Consider the following 27,183-nt stretch of genomic DNA (forward strand, 5'->3'; position numbering starts at 1 on the left):
CTGACGTGAACGGATGATATGTCAATTGTAGAATTGGGAGCAGGTTTGTGGCAGAGGTGATGATTACCATAACACAATTATACCACCGCCACCATTATCATAATCACCACCACCACAATTATCATCACCACGACCATCATCATCACATCCTCGTCTCGTCGCTCAAGTCTTCCCCGTCCGCCAGCGGAGCGCGAATGTGCGCGCACAGGAACCCGGTTCGGGCACAATTTTGCACGCTCCCCAAACATTTTGCCACCTCGCAGGGTGAGCGGCCGGCAGCCTCTGACGAGGGCTGACGAGAGAGGCGCGGTTGTTGGCGGTGGTGTGGTTGGTGTTGGTGGTGTGGATTGTTCGGTTCGTGGTGATGATGCTGCTGATGTTGGTGACTGTGCTCGTGTTCTATCATGCTTGTATCCATAGCAGACCAACCTACGCTCGCCTGCGAAGTCAACTTTGGCCGCTGCCTAAGTTCCTGCTGTTGCTGCTGCTGCTGATTATGAAGAGGATGACGATAATGATGCTGGCGATGATGCTGATGTCCCCTCTCCATCGTGCCTTCGCTCTCTGAGTCTGTCACCCAACTCACACTAGCCGTCTGCTGCTGCTGATGATGATGCTCTTTGGTTTGGACGAGCGATGATGTTGATGAACAAGATGAAGTTGATGACGTCGATGATGAGGATGATGACGTTGCCGAGGACAGAAAAGGCGACAGAGCCGATGAAGAATCTTGGAAGAGTAATGCATTCCCCTTGGATGCCACCTCATTGACACCTTTTCCGAGCATATTTTGCCCCACGGCCACACGCACCCCTTGGGTCCCCGCCTGCCCCTTGAGCCCTGCGAGGTCCAGGAGGAGGAGGTCTCCTTCTGACCCGACCCTGAAGGTCGATGTGGCTCCACCGCCATGTCCTCCGCCGTTGCTGTCGGCGAAGTCCGTGACGCAGCTCACGAAGCTGTCGACACTAGAGAGACTTCGCATGTCGCTTACCCTGGGGTCTCTTCTGGACGGAGGAGCAAGGCCGCGGGGCCTCGAGTTGAAGCCCACTCCCTGTTCGGACCACGGCTCCATCGGCAGTGGCATGAGCGCCACCCTCGGCGTCGTCGCCGTCGACACCAGATCACTGTACATCTTCTCAAGCCTCCGTGCATTCAGGTGCTCGGGCGCCTCTACGTTGCTGCTGCCGGCGGTGGTGGTGTTTGTGGTGGTGCAAGTGGCGTTGTTGAAGGCCGCGGTGATAGCGACGGCGCTACCCGACGACGCTCCACCACCGACCTCGACGACGCTCCGGCCTTGCGCGTTTTCCTCGGCTGCATGGCCTCCATCTCTGGCCGATGACGACGACGACGAAGGTGCAAACCCCTGCAACGGGATGTGGTTCACCCGCTCACTCTCCCTGGCGGGTGAAATCCTCTCCGTGTCGGGCAACAGCTTCCCGCTGTCCCCATCCTCCTCCACCGCCGCCGCCGCCAATGCGTTCGATGCCGTCGTTGCCTCCAGACTGCGTGCGAACGCGTCCCTGATGTTCATGGAGACGATGCTTCCGTTCCTCTTGGCCCTGTCGAGAGCCTCGCGCCGCTTCACCGCCTTCTCCTGGCGCTTCTGCTCCTTGTAGAACTCGCTGAAGTTGTTGACGATGATGGGGATGGGCAGCGCGATGACGAGCACGCCCGCGATGCAGCACAGGCCACCCACGATCTTGCCGAGCAGCGTCTTGGGGTAGATGTCGCCGTAGCCCACCGTGGTCATGGTGATGGTGGCCCACCAGAAGGAGGCGGGGATGCTGCGGAACTTGGTGCCGTCCTCGTCCTTCTCGGCAAAGAAGACGAGGCTGGAGAAGATCATGATGCCCATGGCGAGGAAGAGGATGAGCAGGCCGAGTTCGTTGTAGCTGCGCTTGAGCGTGAAGCCCAGCGATTGGAGGCCCGTGGAGTGGCGGGCCAGCTTGAGGATGCGCAAGATCCTCATGATGCGGAAGATCTGGACGACCCGGCGGACGTTCTGGAACTGCAGGACGCTCTTGTTGGACTCGGTGAGGAAGATGGTGATGTAGTAGGGCAGGATGGCGAGCAGGTCGATGACGTTGAGAGGGCCCTTGAAGAACTTCCACTTGTTGGGCGAGGAGGCGAAGCGCAGGAGGTACTCCGTGGTGAACCAGGCGATGCAGACGGCCTCCACGTGCGCGAGGTTGGGGTTGTCCGTGGCCTGTTTGTACTCGTCGATGTGTTGCAGCTCCGGGAGGGTGTTGAGAGACAGTGCCACCGTGGAAAGGATGATGAAGAGGATTGAGATGATGGCCAGGACCTGCGGGAGGGAGGGAAGTGGTTAATGATGGGGGGATGACGTTGGAGAGAGTCAGGAGACAATTGAGGAGGTGGGGGGTATGCATATTGAACTTTTTTTCGCGCCGTATGTAGCCAGCCGTGCTAATCGTAGGCAGAGAGACACGGAGACGGTGCGAGGTGATGTGGTGTGAGATATTAGAAATGGGAGTGGTTAATAATAAGGTAAAGAGATTCCATGAAGAGTGGATAGCTAGGTGGATGAACAGACGTGAGCAGATGGATACGGGAATATAGACATGATCACAAAGACAAATTAACAGATTTAAAAAAAAACAGACATCAATAGACATTACACATGAATATATCCATATATGAACAGATACACGCATAGAAATATAGAGAGATATCTAGAGGAAATAGTCGCGGGAGGTGGACAGATGAGATGAATAGTTCACAGGCATATGATTGGTAGGAAGATGTGAGGACCGATAAATACTTAACAAAGACCCCGCTTAAAGCATTTGACCGACTGTTCGGGGCAATTGCTGTTTTTGAGCACCTATCAAGACCAGCACGGCACACGAGGGGTGTGGATGGCCAACGTCACGCCAGGGCTGATGTTTTACGCACCACACCAAATACTAATTTAAGGTTGAGTCAACCTAGGAGAGGGCCAGTACCGGTTCAAATATTCGCCGCTGTTATTTGTTGGTAGGGTGAGCGGGAATCGAACTCCGGTGCCCAAGGTTCGTGGCGCAGTGCGCTAATTACTGTACCACCGCTCCCCGTTGCACACACCCCGCGTCTCATTGCCACGAGTAGCAGCGGTAAATACGAACGCTAGAGGGCGCCTTAAGGACGCGAAATCTTAGCCAAGCCACGCGGGATCACGGCTTCATCGCTCTCACAGACAACTAACTGTTCAGTGCCGAATTTAGCGAGTGCGGGGCCTGTAGCACCTACTGTGATCACCCAGAAATGTCTGTCCGTCCCGCGCGTGACGTCACTCCATATGAGCCCCCCCCCTCATTAACATTCATGCCCGCGTGGACCTTTACACGAACGCACAAGGAGGTCGCGCACTCCACATGCCGCACACCTCCCCTCATTAATAATCATGAGCGGGTGACGTCACTCCACATGCCGCACCCCTCCACAATAACCATGAGGGGGTGCCGTCACTCCACATGCCGCACCCCTCCCCAATAATCATTAGCGGGTGACGTCACTCCACATGGGGCAACCCCCCATATTAATAATCATGAGCTGAACAATTTTTCTATTGAATATTTAACATTTTCCGCACTATACACCCGTCCTTGGACGGGCAAAAAAGATAGTGTTATAGAGGGACCCTAAATAAAATAAAACAAAATATTAAAAGACAGTTTTAACTTGCATAGTAAAGTTATTGTATTATTTTCATTTGCTGTACAGCCAGATAATACGACAAATCGCTAACCTTAAACACTTAGTTGTTCATAAAAGTTGAAGGCAGTATAGTACTATAGTAATAGAGTGCAGAATCACTGAACCGGAATTGATAGCTTGAAATCATTTAGCGCGGGGCCCTTGAAAGCGCGGGGCCCGTAGCATATGTAGCTAAATTTTGCTACTAGGATCATTCGGCACTGCAACTGTTTGTTAAGAGAGGGCCACCAGTCATTGTAATCGCAGCCAATGAAACCCACCGCATCACAATGAGACTGACCGTGAAGCGCCCCTGTTAGGTTTCGTGTCTAACAAGAGGCAACGTGCAATACGATCTGATACACACATTGGGGATGGAGTTTGTTTTCGCTATGATTTACCTTTTGCTTGTACAGTGCTTTACTTTGAATTTGTAATTTTGCTGTATGAGGCTATCTATCCTTGTCTCGTGAGTTTTTACCTGGTTAAATCAAATAACTTGAGCGGGGTGACGAAGTGGTTAGTGCACTGCACGATAATGCCAGGGGCAGCCGAATTAGATTCCGGTCAATGTGATATCTGAATGAGTTCCTGAACATCTCACCAACGCGCGATGACCAGCGTGGTGAAGTATGGTCATACAATCCTAACATGGCAGAGGAAGGCCTTCATCTAGCAGTAGGTAGACAGTGGACTGTGACTTGTTTTGATTGACACGCACACTCGTACGCACGAGGGTTTTAATGTTATGGAACGATTCATCGATCAATATTGGTTTTGTTCAGCGCATGATATATGTGTATAATCGCAGGTGTATAGCTCCATGATCTCTAGTCATATATAAGACAAAGATTCCCTGTATAGCCTTAACGGACATTTTGGGGCAAGTGCTGTTAGCGAGCATCTATGAAGGCCAGCACAGTACACGAGGAGGTGGATGGCCAGCACGACCCCAGACCGCCTTTGTCTCCCCAGATGGGATGTTTATGCACTGCACCAGGTACTCATACGGGACTGAGTCGACCTAGAGGAGACCCAGGACCGGTTCAGACTATCGTCACTGGTGTTGGCCGTGAGTTGGAATCGAACTCGGGTGGCCGTGAGTTGGAATCGAACTTGGGTCGCCATCCCCCACAAATTCACATACATATACCTGACGCATACTTTAATTGTAATTCCGCATTACAGTAATGCCTCGATTTACGTCGTTTCGCAAGTGCGTCGTCACGTTAATAACACCCCCGCCTGAATTGCGTCGCCTCAACCCCCACGCTCACGTCGCTGACAGCAGCAGCAGCAGCATCGTTCGTCCTTTCTCGCCTCTCAGTCGTCGCCTCCACCTTACTACCCTGTAAATCGATTTGATTTACGTCGTTTCGATATTCGTCGTCGCGCCTTTTCAGGAACGCATCCCCGACGTAAAGCGGGGTATCGCTGTATTACGCCTGCTTGCTCAGGAAAACCTCACAGTCGAATTGGCAAGTTTCGTTTTGCAGGGAGCAAGGATTACTGTTACACAGTACATACACGTACTCCCAATACAATACTGTTATGCACACACACACATGCATACTATATACACATGCATACGCCCACTGATATTGATCATATAGACACACACACAGAGTGAATACACCGCAAACAAACCTTACAAGCCTAACCACTGCGACAACAGTGGAAGCATAACGAAGTTAGAGGTGTTTGGCATGCATGCATGTATGTTGAACTACTTTCGCACCGTACGTAGCCAACCGTGCTAATCGGAGGTGCGGACATGGAGAGGGAGGGTATGATCTCAGCGAGTGTTCTCCATTGCAAGGCCCGCGGGCTACTGTCGGCCCCTGGTGGCCTTTGATGCGGCCCCTGACGTGTGGCACCCGTCAATACACAACACGTGACAACACCCCAATCGTGCTGCTGTCAAACCCCCAATGGTTTCAAATGCGCGGCAGCCCTCACACTGGTGAAGTCTTATGGGGCGAAAGTGCCACCCCCGGCCACTCCTGAAAAGTAGTGAAGAAGACTGGTATATGTCCTCTTACTTTACATCCTTCATTTCACCCCCCCCCCCCTCTCTCCGCAACAGGACATAAGCCCCCGTGGCTACCCCCCACCCCCCCACACACACGTGCCCCCTTCCTCTCCCCCGACACCTCCCATCACAAATATCAAAACTGTTCCCTTGAGGCCGTGTTACTGGAACACTCGGTGACAGCGAGTGATGTGACGTGACGACCTGACCCCTTGGGATCCACGTGCTCCGATCACCACCTTGATCATCACCACCAGCGCCATCATCATCACCACCACCACCTCCATTATTACCACCAGCCACTCATTATCATCACCACCTCTTCCGTCATCATCAGCACCTCGTTCATAACCACCAGCTTCCCCAGAACCACCAACATCCCTCATCGTCACAATCGTGAGTTTCGTAAATAACTCTTTGGTTCTTTCGGTAAAGTCACGTAGAAAGAAAATGAAATCAATAATAGAATACGACGTTTCGATTGCAACACAAGCAATCGGCATCAGGTAGAAAACAAACCTAGTGAACACCATTGGAACCTCCTTTTCCAGTAGCAAAATATGACCATTGTTTTTTTTTGGCAACAAAATGACACCTTTTTTTTTACAAGGAGTCATGTTTGCATTGACCACAATACCTGCGGTCAGAATGCAAACAAAAAACATAACTCTGATAATGTATGTGGCACTGTCCTTGAAATTGATTGGTCCACACCCGAGACAGCTTTCCTTAGAGCTTCGTCTCACATGGTGTTGGCCTTTTGGCGTAATCTGGTCCAACACCATGTGAGACGAGGCTCTAAGGAAAGCTGTCTCGGGTGTGGACCAATCAATTTCAAGGACAGTGCCAATACATTATCAGAGTTATGTTTTTTGTTTGCATTCCGACCGTGCTAATTGGGATAAATACGTCGCTCGCCTGTATGCTTTCCGTGCATGAGTGCATGTGCAGGGGAACGGTAACGTAGTGGTTAGATCGTGTGTAAAAGGCAGTCCCCTAGTTGCAATCAGGTGTAAATGTGTACCTGGTGCGGTGGGTGTCAGTCTTGGAGAGACAAAGACGGTCGGGCGTGGTGCTGAACAAACCACGTCCGTCGTGCCGGCCTTCATGGGTGTTTGCGAACAGCATTTGTCAGTTTAACACGTAGGCTTTCGCGACTAATATCCGTAATACAGTTTTTTTTGGGGTTAGATCGAGGAAGTATAATTGTGTCGTTAAACCCGCCGCCACCCGACACAGCCAATTAGTACGGTTTGTCACGTAAACATAACATGCCAATCAATTACTAGTAAGCACACCGGTGTGTTGGAGAGTAAACCCACCACAACATTTGCATTCTGAATACGCCGTTTTCGCCAGTAATTACAACTAGCATCATCAGGCGTCAGCCAGAAACAGGAGGATTTCTCCACAAATCTGCTGTGCTGTACTAGTAACGAGTTGGCACGTTCCATTTGTCTGCGTTCCCTCTTTGTCAAGTAAACATGGAACCATGGGGGCAACGGTTGGCGCAACTGTTTCAATCGCCTGCCAACGTTTCTCCAACGTTGAATGTTTACCGGATTAGTCGTCGACAGTATAAACACGTGAGCCCTCTGTGTCCTGAGGCAGTCACTGTCGGGACAGATCGCGTCTCCATGTGCGTTGCTCGGGCTCGTTGCCAGGGCAACGCCGGCTCGTTACGGCAACGCGCCTGGTGTCCTAGCAACAGCGGCGGGCCCCCTCCATCACCACACTCGGGTCCCCAGCTCACACCCTACCTCGCTCATCGGCATCAACAGCAGCAGTATCATCTTACATAGCTGCGGCACTTTCTTAATCATCGTGAGCAGCGTCAGCATGATCATGATCATCAGTAGCAGCAGCGGCACTGTCATTGTCATCATTATCAGCAGCGTCATCATCATCACCAGCAATGGCAGCGGCATTACTCTCATCATCATCATCACTGGTATCCATCACGACCATCAACTCGCCATCGCTCGTCATCACGCACTGCCTCCCGTTCCTGTCACTGCAATAATCGCCATCGCCACCTACGCCACCTTCACCCGTCACCAGCATCAAAGTGTCTCCGCGCTCGTTTGAGCCGTGGAACACTTTGACTTTGACTTCACACACACACAAAGAGACAAAGATCCCCCGTATAGCCTTTAACCCACTGTTGGGAAAAGCACCTACAGATTCCTACAAATGCAAACTCACACTCATGCACACAAAGACAAAGGTTTCCCTCATAGCCCTCACAGCCTTAACAGACTTTTGGGACAAGTATTGTTAACGAGAACCTATGATGGCCGGCACGGTGCACGAGGGGGTGGGTGGCCGGCACCACGCCCGGCCGCCTTTATTTCTGCAGTGTCGATGTTTTCACACCGCATCAGGTACGTGTGTGTCTATGTGTAGTCTGAACATACACACATAGACACACACAGACTCAGGTGTGCGCATATAAAAAAATGTAAAGGAAAATGTAAAGGAACCCCATTTCGGTGGTCGAGATGTTATCTCCCTCGCCTTGTACGCAGGAGGTCGTGGGTTCGATCCCGACCCTGACGCCTGCTGCTGCTGTGTATTTGGAGTTTGCGTGGCTGTCTCTCCCCGTGGTCGCGTGGATTTATCTCCGGGGCGTCCGGTTTTTCTCTCCACATTTAGAATTATCGTGCGTTTTAGAGTATTTGGCTGATACGAATGTCCACGTGAGCTATCATTTGTGGCCAGGTCGCTTCTCAAAAATATCTACATAGCTCAGTGGGCCTTGCCTGCTAGAATAAAAAAAAATTGTTTCGTTTAGGACCCTGCGATAGAACAGCGCTGAGACTCAGTGAGACCTTTCGTGGGTTAATAAAGGACCATTATTAGTGAAACTATCCCCGCGTTAATCAAGGGCTTGTTGCTAATAATACCGTGATTTCCAACTGAGATGGGAGGCGAAGAATTGTTGGTGGGGGGGTGATGATTGATGGGTGATTTGTAGCCAAATAAACTCCCATTTGAAAGCAGGCTCGATCTCATCCCCGTTGCTGTGCAACTCATTGGCCCGGTTCGCCGTGTCGAACGTTCCCCATCTCGTGTTGCTGTCACACTGACTGACGAAGGACTGGCACAGTTCTCTGCCTGTTTCTATGGGGGGGCGAGGGGCAGATACAACTAAGATATTAATAAAAAAAAGTTATATCAAGACTATTCAAGGGCCCGAGGTACATTGATGGAGAATATCAGTCGTGTAGGACGAGGAGTCTCACTGCCGAGAGAGGACGATGACACGCACTGTTAATTTTTCTAAAGTTATTTTACCTTCCATAATACAGGGTTTTTTTGTGTTAGATCGTGATCTAACCGCGAAAGCCTACGTGTTAAACTTATTTCACCTTCACATGTACTTATTTCACTCAATGTATGTCATCGTTTTTAGCTGCGACTTCACTTTTGTTGTTGATTTTCGTGCAACGTTATTTTTAAAGGCGTTTTAAAAAATCAAATTGCAACTCACTCGCGAAGCCCCGCTACAATACGCCGATCGCAAAACGGAGGGAGACGAGGGGGGGGGGAGTAGAAACTCCGCGAACAGCAACCCGAGCTCGGCGCAACAGCGACCCCGTGGAGGGGGTGCGGGGATTGGGATCACCGCCCCACCCAAGTGGACAGCACATGCGGGGGCATGAAGTCATAACGGGGGGGGGTGTGGGGTTCATAATGGCCGTGTCATCAAAGCCATTGAATTTGTACCACTGAGTTTAAGCCCTGCATGGGACAGAGTCTGCCGCCTGTACGTGGAGTGGTGGTGGTGGGGGTAGGAGTGGTGGTGGTGGTGGGGGGAGGAGGAGGAGTGGTGGTGGGGAGAGGAGGAGTGGTGGGGGAGGAGTGGTGGTGGTGGTGGGGGGAAGAGTGGTGGTGGGGGAAAGAGTGGTGGTGGTGGTGGTGGCGGGGAGAGTGGTGGTGGGGGAAAGAGTGGTGGTGGTGGGGGGAGGAGTGGTGGTGGTGGGGGGAAGAGTGGTGGTGGGGGAAAGAGTGGTGGTGGTGGGGGAAAGAGTGGTGGTGGTGCGGTTCATAATGGCTGCGTTACAGCAACCGAAGCAACACTGCTGCCCACCTGGGTTTAATCCATGTCCATTGGGTGGATTCGTAATTGCCGTGCTGTAATTCAGAGGCGCACCGCTGAGAGATGTCGCAAAATCGCTGGGTTTATTTTAGGATTGCCTCTTCAGGCTCATTCAGCTGAGAGTAAAACCACTCCTCGGTGTAGCTGGGCAAGGCTGGGCCCCATGAAGGGTTGTGTTCAGCAGCTGGGCAAGGAGCCAGGCGCTCGCCCCCCCCCCCCCCCAACCTAAAATTAAGTTAACATTTATATTTTCCAGGATATAAGAAGAAAACAAAGGATACCATCATCATCATCATCACGATCCATGGGCAGATAGCTCGTGGGTGTCCACTGCACATTTCCTCATTTGTCTCCACGTTCCTGTATGTTGTGCCAGCATGCTCACGCCGTGCCACGTCTTTCTGGCACCAAGCTCTCGTGTCGTCATCAAGCCATTGCTTTGTTAGGTATTCCTCTCTTTCCGGTTCCTTCCATTTTTCCGAACAACAGACGGATTATTTCCCTATTGCTGTCCATGCTACATACAGCATTAGGGTATAAACAACATTTATCCCACAGCGAGCGAGCACAGAGAGTTGGCCAAATCTGAGACTGCGATAATTAAAAAAACCGGCACGTGCATGATTTCCGAACGAAATAAAGAAATAAAAACGAATCTTGACAAATGTCTAGAAACAATAACGGCAATGATGTCAAACACACATTCATAATTGGACTCTAATTGCGCTGACGTCAGCACGCTGAGCTTGGAGACGAGTAACTATGGCAACCGGACTCCTCTCCATCACAATGAACACGTGACCGAGCTGGCGGAGCAGCGCTAAGCAATTGCGATGATGCTGATGATGCTGCCAGTGATGATGCTGCTGCTGCTGCTGATGGCGCTGCAGCTGATGATGCTGCTAGTGATGATACTGCTGCTACTGATGGCGCTGCAGCTGATGATGCTGATAATGATGATACTGCTGCTGCTGATGGCGCTGCAGCTGATGATGCTGCTCGTGATGATACTGCAGCTGCTGATGGCGCTGTAGCTGATGATGCTGCTAGTGATGATGCTGCTGTGGCTGATGGCGCTGTAGCTGATGATGCCGCCAGTGCTGCTGCTGCTGATGGCGCTGCAGCTGCTGATGATGCTGCTAGTGATGATAATGCTGCTGCTGATGGCGCTGCATCTGATGATGCTGCAAGTGATGATACTGCTGCTGCTGATGGCGCTGCAGCTGAAAATGCAGCCAGTGACGATGATACTGCTGCTGATGGCGCTGCAGCTGATGATGTTGCTAGTGATGATCATACTGCTACTAATGATGCTGCTGTTGCTGATGATGATGCTGCCAGTGATGATGATACTGCTGATGGTGCTGCTTGCGTGTAATGATGCTGCTGATGATACTAGTTCTTATTATTACGATGACAAAGATGCCGATGATCATGACGATGATAACAATGATGAGAATAAAGATGATCGTGTTTTTTTTTGTAATTGCTGCTACTGCTGTTGATGAAGACGACTGTGACGACAACGGCAATGGTGACCACTCTGTTGACGATGCCACTGATCTATGGACCAGAATGTACCAACGTTTACATGGAGCGAGGGCACGGGTGGGGAGGTGTGACCCATAGCCAGGGGTCGGCAACCTGCGGTTCCGGAGCCGCTTGCGGCTCTTTAAGGACTTGCTTCGTGACGTTCTTTATGAAGGACCCCGCCGTCTCGTGTTCACCACCACAGTGCATTGCGGCTCTTTAGATATTGAGGAGGGGGGGGGGGGGGTTTGTTTACCGATTTCGAAAAAAATGCCTCTTGTTATTTTTGTTGCCGAGCCCTGGCCACAGCCATCACAGCGACGTGCCACCCTCCACCCAACCAAAGTGGTACGGCCCAACCCTTTAATGCCGCAACAGACGAGGCATTTGAAATGGCTTTGATGGAAATGCATTGAAGGGAAATCCCAATTTGCTGGCCTGACTTAATTGAAAGAGGGAGATCGTTCTGCGAGCAGGAAGCGCCCCACCTCATCTGCGCTCGGCTGATCCGCTCACGCCTCGATTCCTCAACACAGATCGAGAGTCAGTCTCTTGGGACGAGTCCTTTATGCGGCAGGGAGAAAGGTTAATTCATGCCACAGGTAGAGGCATTGCGGAGAGTGGTGGCGCAGTGGTTGTCGCACTCTGGCTATTAACCAGTGGCGTAGATGGGTGGCCACGGATCCCTGGTGCAATGAATTAAATGGGGCCCCCTGTTTAATTTGTATGCACCCCCTCCCCTCCCCCGCGCCCGGAGCCTGGGCCCCTCCAGCCCGTACGACCCCGGTGCAGTTGCACCTCCTGCATACTCTATAGCGACGTCACTCGTCGTGCTATTAATCCGGTTGCCTGAGTTCCATTCTCGGGCATGGCTAACAACATCAGAGATATATGAAGAGTCTGCCCCCCCCCCCATCCTGTCCTCCCCCCATTTCTTCTCCGCACCCACCACTTAATTAATCCACAATGGCAATTACCGGCTACAGTAATACTGCAATTACAGTTGGTTACTGATTGTAACTGTAATATAATACCATTAGATGTACTGCTGTTGATTCGGAACAGTAATGCAACACGATTGGAAACGCTGCGGTGGACTTGACTCCGAGGAGTACGCGATAACAAACGAATCAGACATTACTTCTTTACTTACTGATGATAACAAACTGTCACGCCAAATACGACTATTCGTGAGGCATATTTGTTTTTGGATTAGAACACGTGCTAGCGGTGGCGGTGGCTTTATGCCAACATTTTTTGTCGTTAACCCCTCCACCACCTGTCACGTTTCCAAAGTTATAATTATTATTAGGTGCCAATGTATCGATCAGATTCTGACCAAGAACGCTGCTCCTACTCCTCCCCACAGGTGGAGGTTCACGACTTTTCACGACTAAATTCAGTCGACGTCAACTGCCTTGGACATCTTCCTCGCCCGACGATGTCATCTGGGGCTGAGGGATGTCGCTACCCCAAGACTTCACATATAATGCTTAGCAAATCTACAAACATGCTCTTGTGGGAATTTGCGCTCGGATCCCCAAGCTTTCGCCTTTATTCACCCCCGCCCATCAAGGATGGCAATGGGTGTTGCACTGCATATTCCTTAATTGATGGCGTTCAAGACAGATGTGTGATCGCGAGCTGCTGAGGCAGTTTGCAACTCGCGACCACCACGCAGACCGCGCCTTCGATTAGCACGGTTGGCTACGTATGGTGCGAAAGAAGTTCAACATACACACATGCATCATTGAAGCGCCGCAACACGGCTCTCCCACTCTCCCAACCTCCGAGCGGAGGCTACGGCAAGCCTCCTCGTTCTCAGGCGTGGGACATTACAGACGGTGATAATGTTACGTGCGCTGATCGTCTGGTAATTGCTGCAAGCGTCTGGGAGTCTCCGCTGCAAGCGTCTGGGAGTCTCCGCTGCTGACTTGGAGCTTGCCACCAAGAGACGGTGCCTCGCAAGCGGCCACTCAGCAACAAAGCATCTGCATGGCTAGCGTACAGTGAGGGAAAAAAGTATTTGATCCCCTGCTGATTTTGTACGTTTGCCCACTGACAAAGAAATGATCAGTGTATAATTTTAATGGTAGATTAATTTGAACAGTAAGAGACAGAATAACAACAAAAAAATCCGGACAAACGCATGTCAAAAATGTTATAAATTGATTTGCATTTTAATGAGGGAAATAAGTATTTGACCCCCTCTCAATCAGAAAGATTTCTGGCTCCCAGGTGTCTTTTATACAGGTAACGAGCTGAGATTAGGAGCACACTCTTAAAGGGAGTGCTCCTAATCTCAGCTTGTTACCTGTATAAAAGACACCTGTCCACAGAAGCAATCAATCAATCAATCAGATTCCAAACTCTCCACCATGGCCAAGACCAAAGAGCTCTCCAAGGATGTCAGGGATAAGATTGTAAACCTACACAAGGGTGGAATGGGCTACAAGACCATTGCCAAGCAGCTTGGTGAGAAGGTGACAACAGTTGGTGCGATTATTCGCACATGGAAGAAACACAAAACAACTGTCAATCTCCCTCGGCCTGGGGTTCCATGCAAGATCTCACCTCGTGGAGTTGCAATGATCATGAGAACGGTGATGAATCAGCCCAGAACTACACGGGAGGATCTTGTCAATGATCTCAAGGCAGCTGGGACCATAGTCACCAAGAAAACAATTGGTAACACACTTCACCGTGAAGGACTGAAATCCTGCAGCGCCCGCAAGGTTCCCCTGCTCAAGAAAGCACATATACATGCCCGTCTGAAGTTTGCCAATGAGCATCTGAATGATTCAGAGGACAACTGGGTGAAAGTGTTGTGGTCAGATGAGACCAAAATGGAGCTCTTTGGCATCAACTCAACTCGCCGTGTTTGGAGGAGGAGGAGGAATGCTGCCTATGACCCCAAGAACACCATCCCCACCGTCAAACATGGAAGTGGAAACATTATGCTTTGGGGGTGTTTTCTGCTAAGGGGACAGGACAACTTCACCGCATCAAAGGGACGATGGACGGGGCCATGTACCGTCAAATATTGGGTGAGTACCTCCTTCCCTCAGCCAGGGCATTGAAAATGGGTCGTGGATGGGTATTCCAGCATGACAATGACCCAAAACACACGGCAAAGGCAACAAAGGAGTGGCTCAAGAAGAAGCACATTAAGGTCCTGGAGTGGCCTAGCCAGTCTCCAGACCTTAATACCATATAAAATCTGTGGAGGGAGCTGAAGGTTCGAGTTGCTAAACGTCAGCCTCCAAACCTTAATGGCTTTTAGAACATCTGCAAAGAGGAGTGGGACAAAATCCCTCCTGAGATGTGTGCAAACCTGGTGGCCAACTACAAGAAACGTCTGACCTCTGTGATTGCCAACAAGGGTTTTGCCACCAAGTACTAAGTCATGTTTTGCAGAGGGGTCATATACTTATTTCCCTCATTGAAATGCACATCAATTTATAACATTTTGACATGCGTTTTTCTGGATTTTGTTGTTGTTATTCTGTCTCTCACTGTTCAAATAAACCTACCATTAAAATTATAGACTGATCATTTCTTTGTCAGTGGGCAAACGTACAAAATCAGCAGGGGATCAAATACTTTTTTCCCTCACTGTATGTTGTTAAACGCACCACCCACCCTCCTCAACTCTCCCTAGGCAATGATGCAGTTGTGGAGAGAGTGTGGGAGAGTGAGCAAACGCGCATGGTGGTGTGCTCATGACCAGCTCTGGTTTCCCATCGGAGGTCTCAATTCAAATTGGTCGAGCAACGTCTTTTCAGCGAGTGCGTAACGCCTTGTGGAAGTTTCCGAGCCCTGTTGTCTGAAAGATCTGGACACAGTCCCATTATTAGTAAGCTCCTGTGACATGCGAAGCTGGGTTGGCTGGGTCACGTAAGCACCCATGCCCAGCTACCGCTTGCTCAAGCAGCTTCTGTTTGGCCGGATAGAGGGGGCTAAACGGGCGTGGCACTGGCTAGATAAGAGATGTGCTAATGTGGTACAGGAGGATGTGGAACTGAGTGGACTTGCCAATGAGCGTTACCAGCGGTGTCCAGATCGGCATCTATGAAGGAGGCTCGTGAAGGACGCTGCTGGGTTAGTTGGAGGCAGTCGCCCTCCGGCAACAGCGGAGGGAGGAGGCGCGACGCTCACAACAATGAGCAGAGCGCCGGGCGACTAAAACGCAGCAAGTTGGCACAGTGGGGAGCAGAGCTGGTGCACCTGCCAGTCATCTCGCTCGGTCAACCCATAACACCTTGGTCTGTCCCGTGACCTGCCAGTAGCCAGCCTTCCGAAACTTGAAGTGCCCCAAAGTGCACCTAGCCTGGCACAGGCGCGGCGATGACGTCACATCCACTTTGTAGGTGAACGACGGGTGGTCGTGTGCATTTGTCGTCTGAATCTTTCAATGTGACATTTAAAATGTTGCTGTTTACGTGCCGTCAAGAAGCCCCGTTGCGCAAAACGTCGCGGATTACATTGCATCTAATTTTAAGGCGACGGTGTTATTGACGAATGTGTGGAGTGTTTTGTGCTGTTATTGTTAATCGTGCTTGTGCAGCACTGACAACGCAACAGCAGCATCACCAAATTATATGTTCCAATGTGCGCGCGTGTGTGTGTCTGTACGCGTGCGTGTATACATGTGGGGAGCGGTAGTGTAGCGGTTAGCGCGCTGCGCTATAAACCTGGCGACCTGGGTTCGATTCCCGCTCACGGCCAACACCAGTGACGATTATCTGAACCGGTTCTGGGCCTCCCCTAGGTCGACTCAGCCTTAAATGAGTACCTGGTGCGGTGTGTAAACATCGCCACTGGGGAGACAAAGGCGGTCGGGCGTGGTGCTGGCCACCCACCCCCTCGTGTACCGTTCCGGCCTTCATAGGTGCTCGCTACCAGCACTTGCCCCAACAGTCTGTTAAGGCTATACGGGGGATCTTTGTTTGTGTGTGTGTGTACGCGTCTCTGTGTGTGTGTAAAGTCCTGACCCCCTTGGGGGCGGAGGGGGCGTGGAGATAATTCTGATTGAACCCTTTTTTAATGGAACCATAATCCCCGGGTAATCGATGACTCTCATTTAGGCTGCGTATCAAGATTGGTTTTGTGTTTGTGAAGAAGCGAGACCAACGGACATGATTGCAATTGCGAGGGAGATTCATTCGTGTGGCTGCCGTTGCCCGAACTGTGGACGGGATGATGGAAGGGGGTGGTAGAGGTTGGCGCGGAGCCTTAATCTTCTTGAAGACATCTTTGGTCCTGCCATCTCCTTTATTCATCCCCGTGTGGCCATATATATATTTATACCACTGGGGCTATGTTAGGGTGAAGGTCAAGTTAACAATAGCCACCCAGACAAAGGTCCCAAATCATCGGCATTATCGCCATCATCATCAATTTCATCATCGTCCTAGAAATAATCATCTTCGTTGGTAAAATGATGACTATCATCAGCATAAAAGACACGGAGTTATCATCATCATTATCGTCCCGCTGTTCCTCGAATTGGAAAGTTAAGCAGTTTGCAGAAAATTAAGGCGACTAGACTTAAAAGTACTGATACGATCTTGGTGAGGTGTGGCAATGCCCGAGGATAACCCGACGGCCTACATTCACATTTCCCATAACCCGAACCATACATACGCCTGTCCCTATTTATAACCCATGTACACGAATCTTGCGCATAACCCTGCTGCTAATTAAACAGGGGAATATATGGTAATTGGTCGGGCGACCACCATACAGGCACAAACAGGTTTCCATCGGGCTGCGGGGCGACGTGATGGACATCAGAGTGCAGTGCAGAAGAATCCAATGTTTCTCCACATCAATTCTGCCATGGCTATCGTCTCCCCCCCCCCTCCCCACCCTTCCCACCCCCCACTTTCACCAACCCACACTGACCAGAGTGGTGAAGTATGGGGCCGTCCATAAATGACGTCACGCGATTTTGGACGATTTTTGCCCCCCCCCCTTCGTCACACGGCGTCACAAAAAGTCAGACCCCCCTGAAATATGACGTCACAAAGCTCTGTCCCCCCCCCTCAAAAAAATATATAAAACATGCTTCAGATCGCTTTAAACTATTGTCATTTTAGTACGTATTTAATGTGGCGCTGCACTCTGATGTTGTAGGAGAAAACATGTATTAAAAAGTATATTTAATTATATTTAATTAAGTATATTTATTTAAATATGCGCATTTTGACGTGACGTCACATTTCTCAACCCCCCCCCCGTCACACATCGTCATAAATGTCTGACCCCCCCCCCCCCCCAGGTGCGTGACGTCATTTATGGACGGCCCCTATGGTCAAATCACTCCCACGACGTGGACGGTGTGACAAGGCTGTCATCTAGCAGTGGATTGACAAAAGGTCTGTGTATATCCCCCAAAATACTACCCAACATCCTACCCAAACGTAACCCATACCCCGAACACGACTCGTGACATACCCATAATCATACTCCTACATGTCTACCCAAAACTCGACACCTAACCCTCACCCAAACCATTGGCAGAACCCTCTGATCTAACCCTATTATTCATGCTACGCCTACTCCTAACGATACTCCTATTCATACCCTTAACCCTAACCATATATAACCCTTACCCATATACCCCACCCTTATACCAACCCGAAAGCTTACGTGAACCCTATCCCTACCACTGCCCATTACCCATACACTGACCCTATTCATAACTAAAACCCCAATATCTACTCCTAACACTGCCCAAAATCATAAGCCAACCCCTAACCCTAACCACTACTGGAAACATACTCTTACTCCTACCATATATCTACTCCTGACACGACACCTACCATGAACCCGACCCCTAATAATGACAACAACCCCACCTCTGCTCTTCACCATAACCCTATGCCAGACCCCGAGCCCTACCACGAACGCTAAACCAGACCACGACCCCGAACCTCCCTGTGCCTCACAGGCAATGCGTGTGTGCGTGTGCTCCGTGCTCACGTTGCCTGGCAACGGCTTCCATGGCAACGGAATGGTTTTTAGAGCAGAAACTACAACCTTCTGTATCCCTTCCCCCACCTCTTATCCCCCCCATACCCCCCCCCCCCAATTTTCTCCCCCCACCTCCCCCATCCACGTATCTTTGCCCGCAGCGTCGTCTTGTCATGGTCTGAGCTCCATATAGGAATGGGTTGCGTGCAGTCAGGGTAGCGGGACATTGAGGCAAACCCATTGGCTAATCAGCAACAGCAGCAGCAGCATCACTGGCATCAGCTTCTTCTTCGTCGTCATCATCATCATCATCATCCGTCTGCACCAGCAGCATCACTCTCCATCAACATCAAGAGGAGCATCACGGTTATCCTCCATCAGCGATGGTAGCGGTAGCGTCAGTCGAGGCAGTATGCAAATATATGCAGCGGCATGAATATTAGCAGCAGCATCAGTCGGCGGCGGAAATATAAACAGTAGCATCAGCAGCATCTTGAGACGCCGCATCAGGAGTAGCGTCACCAGCAATAGCGGAGGCCGCATTATCAGCATCAGTTAGTGAAGCAACATGATTACCATGAGTAGAACCAGCAGCAGCATGCATTTCGTCATCATTTGGGTTGATGGATTGCGTAGAGATGCTGTTATTGTGTGTGTGAGGCACCCACCTGCGGGTGCCTGGAGAGGGGAGTACAGCAAGTGGGTGTCTGTATCATGTTTGTTTTGCTCTCGAGCACGCGGAGAGTTTTACTTATTCGTCCTCGCAACGTTGACGGAATTATTACTTTATTCATGAAAATAGCGCAATTAGATACGTGATCATTATTATCGTCAAATCGTGATTTATAAATGTAATTATGCTGACTGGTTGTTTTTTTATATATATATAGAATTTCTAGAGAGTATGACTATGCGTGCGTGCGTGCGTGCAGCAGCATTACGAGGCTTGATGAAAATTCCCATTCAGGGCACGGTTACTGGATTGTGATTGCGATTCTTATTGTCGGGCAGCATTGCGAAAACGGACGATGATGATGATGATGACGAGAATAATGACGACGGTGCCGAGTACACCTGTTAGCGGGTTACGATGATTGACACAAAAACACAAATTTGATGATACTCATTATTTAGTGATGCTTGCTGCTTCTGTGTTGGCAGTGGTGCATAAGCACAATGAACAACAACAACAACAGCACTCAACACGTTCGTTATTAACAACTATGTGTGTGTGTGCCCTGAACAAAACAAAAATAAGTTACGTTTCGGGCAATGGCCCTTCGTAACACAAAAGGGTCATTGCCTGAAACGTCGTCTCTTGTAAATATTATTTTTGACGAAGGCCACAGAGTCGTGTTATTGACAAGTGTGCTGCGTTTATTTGTGTATCTTCATGATGGTCATCATCATTAAAAGGTCACTAAATTCATGATTATAAAGATTATTACATTTTATAAAAATAGTGCCCAATGTAATTATTTTATTTATGTGTTTATGTACGCAAATATGTTTTGACTGGGTGTGTGTGTGATATTCATTGCAAGCCATACAAGTTAAACATTTAAAATGTGTGTACTCTGTACTCGGTGTCACCACGTGTTTGCTATGATGCGTGTCTCGATGATACCCTAGACAACCCGTGCAGACGAAGTGTTACATCTGAAAGGGTTGTGTTCCAGGTGAAATATCTTCATTTATATGTAAGAACAATGACTACACTCGAAAATGACTAGGATCATATTGATAAACCCCGATGATGATGATGATGATGAGATTAATGCAGCCGGGCAGCGATAGTGGGCCAGGACGTGGCCTGTAATCCAGCACTGTGAAGGGTTGGTGGATCACACAAATGCTCTGCAACTCCCTTCCCGTGGACCTCATCGAGGTGCCGTACCCTGGCTCGCCAGCAGAAGACGGTACAGCGAAATGTGGACTCCACGTGTTCCGCCTGTATGGGATGGAGTGTCGCACCCCTCCCCTCGCACGTGTGGTGTTTCTCCAGGTGTTCCGGTTTCCTCCCTTATATAAACCCCAATTAATTGGCCGATAACATCTTCATATATAGAGAACCGCAGCGCTTGCGGAGGCTGATTTGGCGCCGGCTCACTGCTTGGTCGCTGGCTCTCTTGCTCGTCTGTCATTCCTTCTCTCGACGAGAATGAGCTAATTCTGCGCGGCAGCGCGTTACAAGTTGACATTCGATTATTATAACTCGAGCGGTTGCCGCGCGCTGTAGAGTAACACGCGGCCGCACACGGAAAAAAAAAACCCTCGCGGTCTTCTGTGCCCCCTCCCCACTCCTTCAGTAAACATCACGGTCCTGCACCGCCGTCGTTAATAAGACGAGGGCCCCCCTCCCTGACAGGCGAGGGCAGGTGAGACAATGGAAGGGACAATCGGTCACTTGGACGTCTAGAAAGAAAGAAAAAGAAGAAGAAGAAAAAACCCGTCCACCAACACACGCGCACAACAGAGGTGGCCCACGCCTGCCTCCCGGCAAATGAACAAAAAAAACAGACGGGGAAAGAAAGAAAAACACAACAGACAAATTTAAAGCCACGACCGCGACTTGTACTGCACACAACAATGGGCTACAGTGACAGGCGCGTCCAGACGCGAGTTTCCGATGCGCTCTGCACGCGACGCGGAGGGAACAAAATTGCACGGCTCCGTGATGGATGGCGGGGAGGGTGGTTGTATTGGCTAGGAGTTTGATGATGATGTTGGTGGTGGTGGTACTGCAGCTACAGTTGATGGTGGTGGTGGTGATTATGCTACGTTTAATGGCGGTGGTGGTTGTGCTGCTGATACTTTTGGTGGTGGTTGTGGTGATGCTGTCTTTGACGGTGGTGGTGCTGCTGATACATTTCGTGGTGGTGGTGGTCATGATGATGCTACTTTTGATGGTGTTTATAGTGCTGCAACTTTTAGCGTTGGTGGTGGCAGCAGCGGTGATGGAAGGGCCGCCACAGATGTCCCTAGAGGCATGGGACTTGAGGCCCGGGGCAGAATGTCACGACAACAAAACAAAAAAAACAGGCCCATTGTGGGCCTTCTTTTGTGTGAGGCCCGTGCCAATTCCCCCCTCTTGTCCCCCACCCCTACACCTCTGGATGGCCCTGGGTGGTGGCGAGGGCCCTGAGTGGTCGTCCCGTGACCTCCTGCCAGCGAGCCTTCGACATTGCACGTGGCCTCACAGTGCACCTCGCTTGGCACAAGCACTCTGGTGACGTTACTCTAATTTCGTGGCAAATGGCGGCTGTTGTTGGTGGGGATGTTGCTATTAATGATGGTATTGATACTACGACTATCAATGGTGGTGTTGCTACGTGTGATGGTGGTGATGGTGATGTTAGTGAGGAGGGGTAGTGTAGTGGTGAGCACGCCGCGCTACGAACCGGGCGACTCGCGTTCGATTCCAGATCACGGCCATCACCAGTGACGAATGTCTTAACCAATCCTGGGCCTCCCCTAGGTATACTCAGCCTCAAATGAGTACCTGGTGCGATGTGTAAATATCGCCACAGGGGAGACAAAGGCGGTCGGGCGTGGTGCTGGCCACCCCACCCCCTTATGTGCCGTTCCGGTCTTCATAGGTGCTGCTCGCTAACATCACTTGCCCCAACAGTCTGTTAAGGCTATACGGGGGATCTTTGTCTTTGTTGGCGCTGCTGCTACTGATAAGGATGACGGCTGTGGTGATGCTACTGTTGTTGATGATCATCATTATTATCGTACTCTTTGGATAAAGATATTCGTGTGATAACCAGGTTACATTTATACACATACGTTTTTATCCTCATCATCTGTAGTAATTTGATCAGCATCATCAACTTCATTAATATTTCTCAAACACTGTAAATAAGAACAACATAACCCCCCAAAATAATAATGTCCCTGTCATTAGCAACGCCTTCAATAACAACACATCGTAATTATCATCATCAATATCACCATCGCCGCCATCACCAGTATAATGAAGAAAATATTAGAAAAAAAGGTTTGCTGGCTAGAGGTAAGGACGAATAAACGATCACGTCCAAAGGGTGTGGGGATTGTTAGTAATAATTAAAATCACAATAGTCTTCATCATCAATACAACTCTCATCAGCATCATCGTCAAAAAGATCATAATTAACTTCCAATAATATCATCATCACCACCACTTAATGTCATCATCACCGCCACCATCATTACCACCAACAACACCATCATCACCATCGCCACCATAAGCATCTTCACCATCACCACCACCACCATCACCATCGCACGCACCCACCTTAGCCGCCAGGGAGGAGTTGGGTTTCTCCAGGAGGTCCCACAGCTTCTTGCGCTTCTCCGCGCAGTACGTGGCGTCGAACTGCTCCCCCTCCCGCTCCCGCGCGCTCTCCGCCTCCCTCCTCAGCTCCTCGTTCATCTGCTCCTTCTTCTGGTGGTACCTCGCCTGGCAGCACGACTCCAGGTAGATCTCATCAACGCCCCAGTAGTCGAGCTCCTGGCTGAAGGACAGCGCGCACATCTCCTCCATCATGTGAAGGCGACCCGTGCGGTAAAAGTTCAGGATTGACGTGAAGGCGCCCGGGTGTCGATCGAAGAAGAACTCGTTGTCTGCTCGACTGTAGTCGTCGCAGAGTTCCATGATGGCCTCCTCGCTGCCCACCACGCAGGCTTGCAGTCTGCCCAGGCGTGTTCGTGGGAGGCGTTCCAATGTTCGCCAAAGTGCCTCGTGGGTAATGCCCCCGACGTTGATGCGAACTCGCCGTGAGTGCGCGGGGTACGGCTGCTGCTGGTGGTGGCTACCGATGCCGTCGCTGTTCTTGTTGTTGTTGTTACCGAGGTCCTGCGGGACCCGTGGAGGATCGGGAGGTAGCGAACACGTGGAGCGAGAGGTGCGACGATTCATGCCTGCGGTCGGGTCGGGGATTCATTCAATCAATCAATCAGTCAATAACGCATCAATTTTGATTTCGCAATTATAATAATAATAATCGTCATCATCTTATTGTTTATCCCGAATAAATGCTCAATGAGCTTTAGGACACGATATCAGGGTGACTCACTCTGCAATGGGACGTTTAGCCAATGCCTTTGCAACGTATTTTAACTCAAGCTGAAAGCGGCAATGCGTTATGTTAGTCCGCCCCAATTGAGGGTCAGATGAGAGGGGGAGGATATCGTGGCGTACTAGAACTCTCGTAAATAACGTACCAGACTGCAGTATAACATTGTGTTGCTATTGGAGACTTGCCGCATTGAAAACCGGCCAAATTGATGAAAACGGTGCCCAAAACTTGGACACAAACTCTCCCTGACGGCTACCCGCCTGCTCCCCATCCCGCTAATTGAATTCTTCCGAAGACTGGCAGCGCACGCTGAAATGCATTACATAATCCACGCGTAGACGTGAAACGTTTCCTAATTTGTTTAAATAAGAAGTGCATTCGTGTTGGAGTAAACCAGAGTACCGGAGAAAATCCGCAATGCACACGTGAGGATAACATGCAGAGCATCAGAATCAGAATATTTATACTGGAGGAATATTCACGTACCGACTTAATGTACTGCCATCCCTGTAGCACAAGCCTATGCGTGATCCATCAACCCCCCCCCAAAATCGCCGAATCACAGGCGGGCGTCACCGCGTCTGACTTCATGCGTTTGTCAAGCTGTGTGTTTGTCATATTGTTAGCGTGCTACATTTTGCCTTTGAGCACCATACATACAAACAGACGGAAGAAAGTGTTCCATCGGTGCACGTTACCCGCTGTGCAATGTATGTACGATAAAGAAGGGTCATTGCCCGAAACGTCGCCTATTATATATCTGTTCTTTTTAGGCCACGCGGCGTTATTGACGAATGCGTTGAGTTTTTCGCTGTGACGCTGTTCGGAAGCGTGACCGCTCACAAGGACAATGGGACAGAGGCGCGCGGATGGATGTACGCTTGGAATCTTCTAACTCTTTCGTATGGCTTATGCAAATGCAGAGCAACAAGTACAATTTCACATCCAGGTGGTGAAGCCAGATAATGACCGCGGCAGGAGCAGTGGCGGAGTGTGTTGCCGTGATGTCGCCTTCGTATTTGTGGATCGGGCATTGCATCGTTATATGTTTGTACGGTCTGTTCTGGAACGCTTGGAATGACACCGAGGGACAGGAGAACAAGGAGCGCGTGGTGCCAAGCGATCAAATCCTAAATTGGAGACTTCGCATGGACTGTTAAAAAATAACTATCTGGTGGCCTTTGGACAGGACGCGCCACGACCAGGTGGAACGACGGCAGTGGCAGCCAATGGAGGGAACGGGCTCAAAAAGGACCACCACCAGCACCGCCGCAGTGTACGACGGAGCGATTAGATCAACAACTCTAGCGCAGGAGCGAGACGGGTTTGGGGGCGTCGCGAGACCGTGAAGGGTGGCGACGTTGGGGGAGGCCTTAATTCAGCAGTGGAAAGGCAATGACTCAGGATCATGAAAATTGGACGACCACCCCAAATCGCTTAACTTAGATCATTCGAACAGCTCAATACAAGAGGCAAATCAAGATGCAGTAATAAAGAAAACATTACATGCATTCATATTGTAGTAGGTAGGGGTGTCACCGTGCTGTGTGTGTGTGTGGTGTGTCCGCGGGGAGCGATAGCAAAGTGATTAACGCACTGTGACCCGAGTTCGAATCCCGTTCACGGATAACACCAGTGACGATTATATGAACCGGTCCTGGGCCTCCCGTAGGTCGACTCAGCCTCAAATGAGTACCTGGTGCGATGTGTAAACATCGCCACTAGGGAGACAAAGGCGGCCGGGCGTTGTGGTGTTGACCACCCACCCCCTAGTGTGCCGTTCCGGCCTTCATAGGTGCTCGCTAACAGCACTTGTCCGAAACATTTTTCACAGCTATACGGGGAATATTTGTAGTGCTTGAATGTCGCAGGCTGTTAAGGACCCGTGGACGCCAGTGTCGGCTTAGAGAGAGCGCATCTCAACTGAGCAGCAGCAAGGTTGTAACAGTTTCCGATTTGCTATTTGGCAAGCCAAGGCCACGGGAATACAAAGCCACGGTCTATATTTGGTCCAAGTGAGTGAGTGCCCATTGAGATTAATTTTACTCTCTATTCTCACGCAAGGCTTCTGCCCATCTCAGGAGAGATTTATCTAATTTATCTAAAGGTAATTTCATAATTCACAACTTGTGATGGCGATGATGATGTCCTTTATTTAACCAATTGAGCACCTTTGGTTGGTATGCCACCATTATGATTGGTGTCCTTTGCACAAGTAGAAGGGAGAAGGGGTCATTGAGATTAATTATCTTGATTGATAGTTTGATGTTCTTCATTTTAAGATGTGATGTCCTGTTGAGATTCATTCTCTTGATTGATTGCTGGCCTTTAAACAAGTGAGAGCCGTTTGAGATGCATTATCTAGATTGATTGATTGCCTTTATTTGAAGACGGCAGAACCTATTGAGGTTTTCTTTTGAGATGGACAAAGATAAACGCACAGATGATAACAAACTGCCACGCGTGTACATGGGCACAGCCATAGACAAAGATTCCCCGTAAAGCCTTAACAGACTGTTGGGCCAAGTGCTGTTAGCGAGCACCCGTGAAGGCCGGCACGGTACACGAGGAGGCGGATGGCTACTGGCGATGTTTACACACCGCACCAGGTACTCATTTAAGGCTGAGTCGACCTGGGGAAGACCCAGGACCGGTTCAGATAACCGTCACTGGTGTTGGCTGCGAGCGGGAATCGATCTCGGATCGCTGGGTGCGTAACGTAGCGTGCTACCGCTTCCCAAAGAGAACAACAAAGACATATACGCACAAACCGCCAGTTGCCACTAAATGTGAGCTATGTCACCACAGCGCCAGTGCCAGGCTAGGTGCACTGAGGCTTCACATTCACTTGAAGACAAGTAAAACATAGCGCTCGTTCCAAGATAAAAAATTGTATATTAAGAGCTTAATTGCCAAATAAAGCCGCCAGTGTAGCCTGACACAGAATGTTGGTAGCGAACATCGAATAGAATGGTACAGCATACGTTGGGGTGGGGGGCTGGGGTCTGAACAGCCCAACATCTGGCCGTTTTTGTCTCCCGCGATGATGATGATTCTTCACACTGCATCAGGCACGCATTTAAGGGCTGAGTCTTGCCTAGGGCAGGCGCTGGACGACAACAAAAAAACCTGATATCGGTCGTTCGTGTGGCCACGCGGAGCGGAGAGACGTCGACTCAGATTATGCAGCGAGATAGACAAAAAAAAAGATCCCCCACATAACCTTACCAGACTGTTGCGGCAATTGCTGCTAGCGAGCACCAGCGAGATAGAGACAGCAGAACACAGAGGCACGAAGATGCACAGAGAGACACCGGTGATTGGGGGAGGGACACAGAGACACAGACAGACAGCCAGGAGACACTCACCTCGTTACACTGAAGCTCCCGGCCTCATGAGAGCGCCTCTCACCCCCGAGAGCCGACCCCCCACGCGCCCTGGGTCATCGTCAGCGCCTCCAGGGCTTCTCACCTCATCCACCCCGGCGCCACCTCCTGCTGTGACGCGAGGCTGGGAGGCGAGCGTCGAGGAAGTGGACGAGGAGCCGGTGGGCGCAGGTGGTGGGGGTGATAAGTGCAGCTTGTGGATGAGGTGAAAGAGGTGGATATGATGAGATGGCGGTGGTGTGGGAGTAAGAGCGGATGACTAGGTGGGGGTTGTGAAGGTAAAAGGGTTTATATGAGGAGGAGGTGGAGAAGGTGGTGGATATAGAACGTGGATATGAGGTGGATTCTGTTATCGTAGAAGAGGTGGACAAGGAGATGGTGGCCGTGAATGAG

The 27,183-nt window shown here is 50.3% G+C and overlaps 1 protein-coding gene across 1 annotated transcript; it reads right to left on the reverse strand.

Moving 5' to 3' along the window:
• Positions 1 to 26,908, reverse strand: LOC116946596 (potassium voltage-gated channel subfamily B member 1-like). The gene is made up of 3 exons (XM_032961653.2): positions 26,773 to 26,908; positions 22,621 to 23,246; positions 1 to 2,305 (listed from the first exon to the last, which is right to left on the reverse strand). Exons 2-3 carry the CDS (start codon positions 23,242 to 23,244, stop codon positions 143 to 145), a joined length of 2,787 nt encoding a protein of 928 aa, XP_032817544.2. The 5' UTR covers positions 23,245 to 23,246; positions 26,773 to 26,908; the 3' UTR covers positions 1 to 142.
• Between the last annotated feature and the right edge of the window lie 275 nt (positions 26,909 to 27,183).

This window comes from Petromyzon marinus, chromosome 27 (genome assembly GCF_048934315.1).
Source record: "Petromyzon marinus isolate PM22_M1 ecotype Great Lakes invasive population chromosome 27, UKy_Petmar_22M1.pri1.0, whole genome shotgun sequence".
Lineage (NCBI taxonomy): Eukaryota > Metazoa > Chordata > Hyperoartia > Petromyzontiformes > Petromyzontidae > Petromyzon > Petromyzon marinus.

Coding starts and splice junctions, on each gene's coding strand:
- LOC116946596 (XM_032961653.2), bottom strand. CDS start 23,244: ATGAATCGTCGCACCTCTCGCTCCACGTGTTCGCTACCTCCCGATCCT. Junction 2,306..22,620: donor ACTCCTCCCTGGCGGCTAAG/GTGGGTGCGTGC, acceptor TCCCTCCCGCAG/GTCCTGGCCATCATCTCAAT.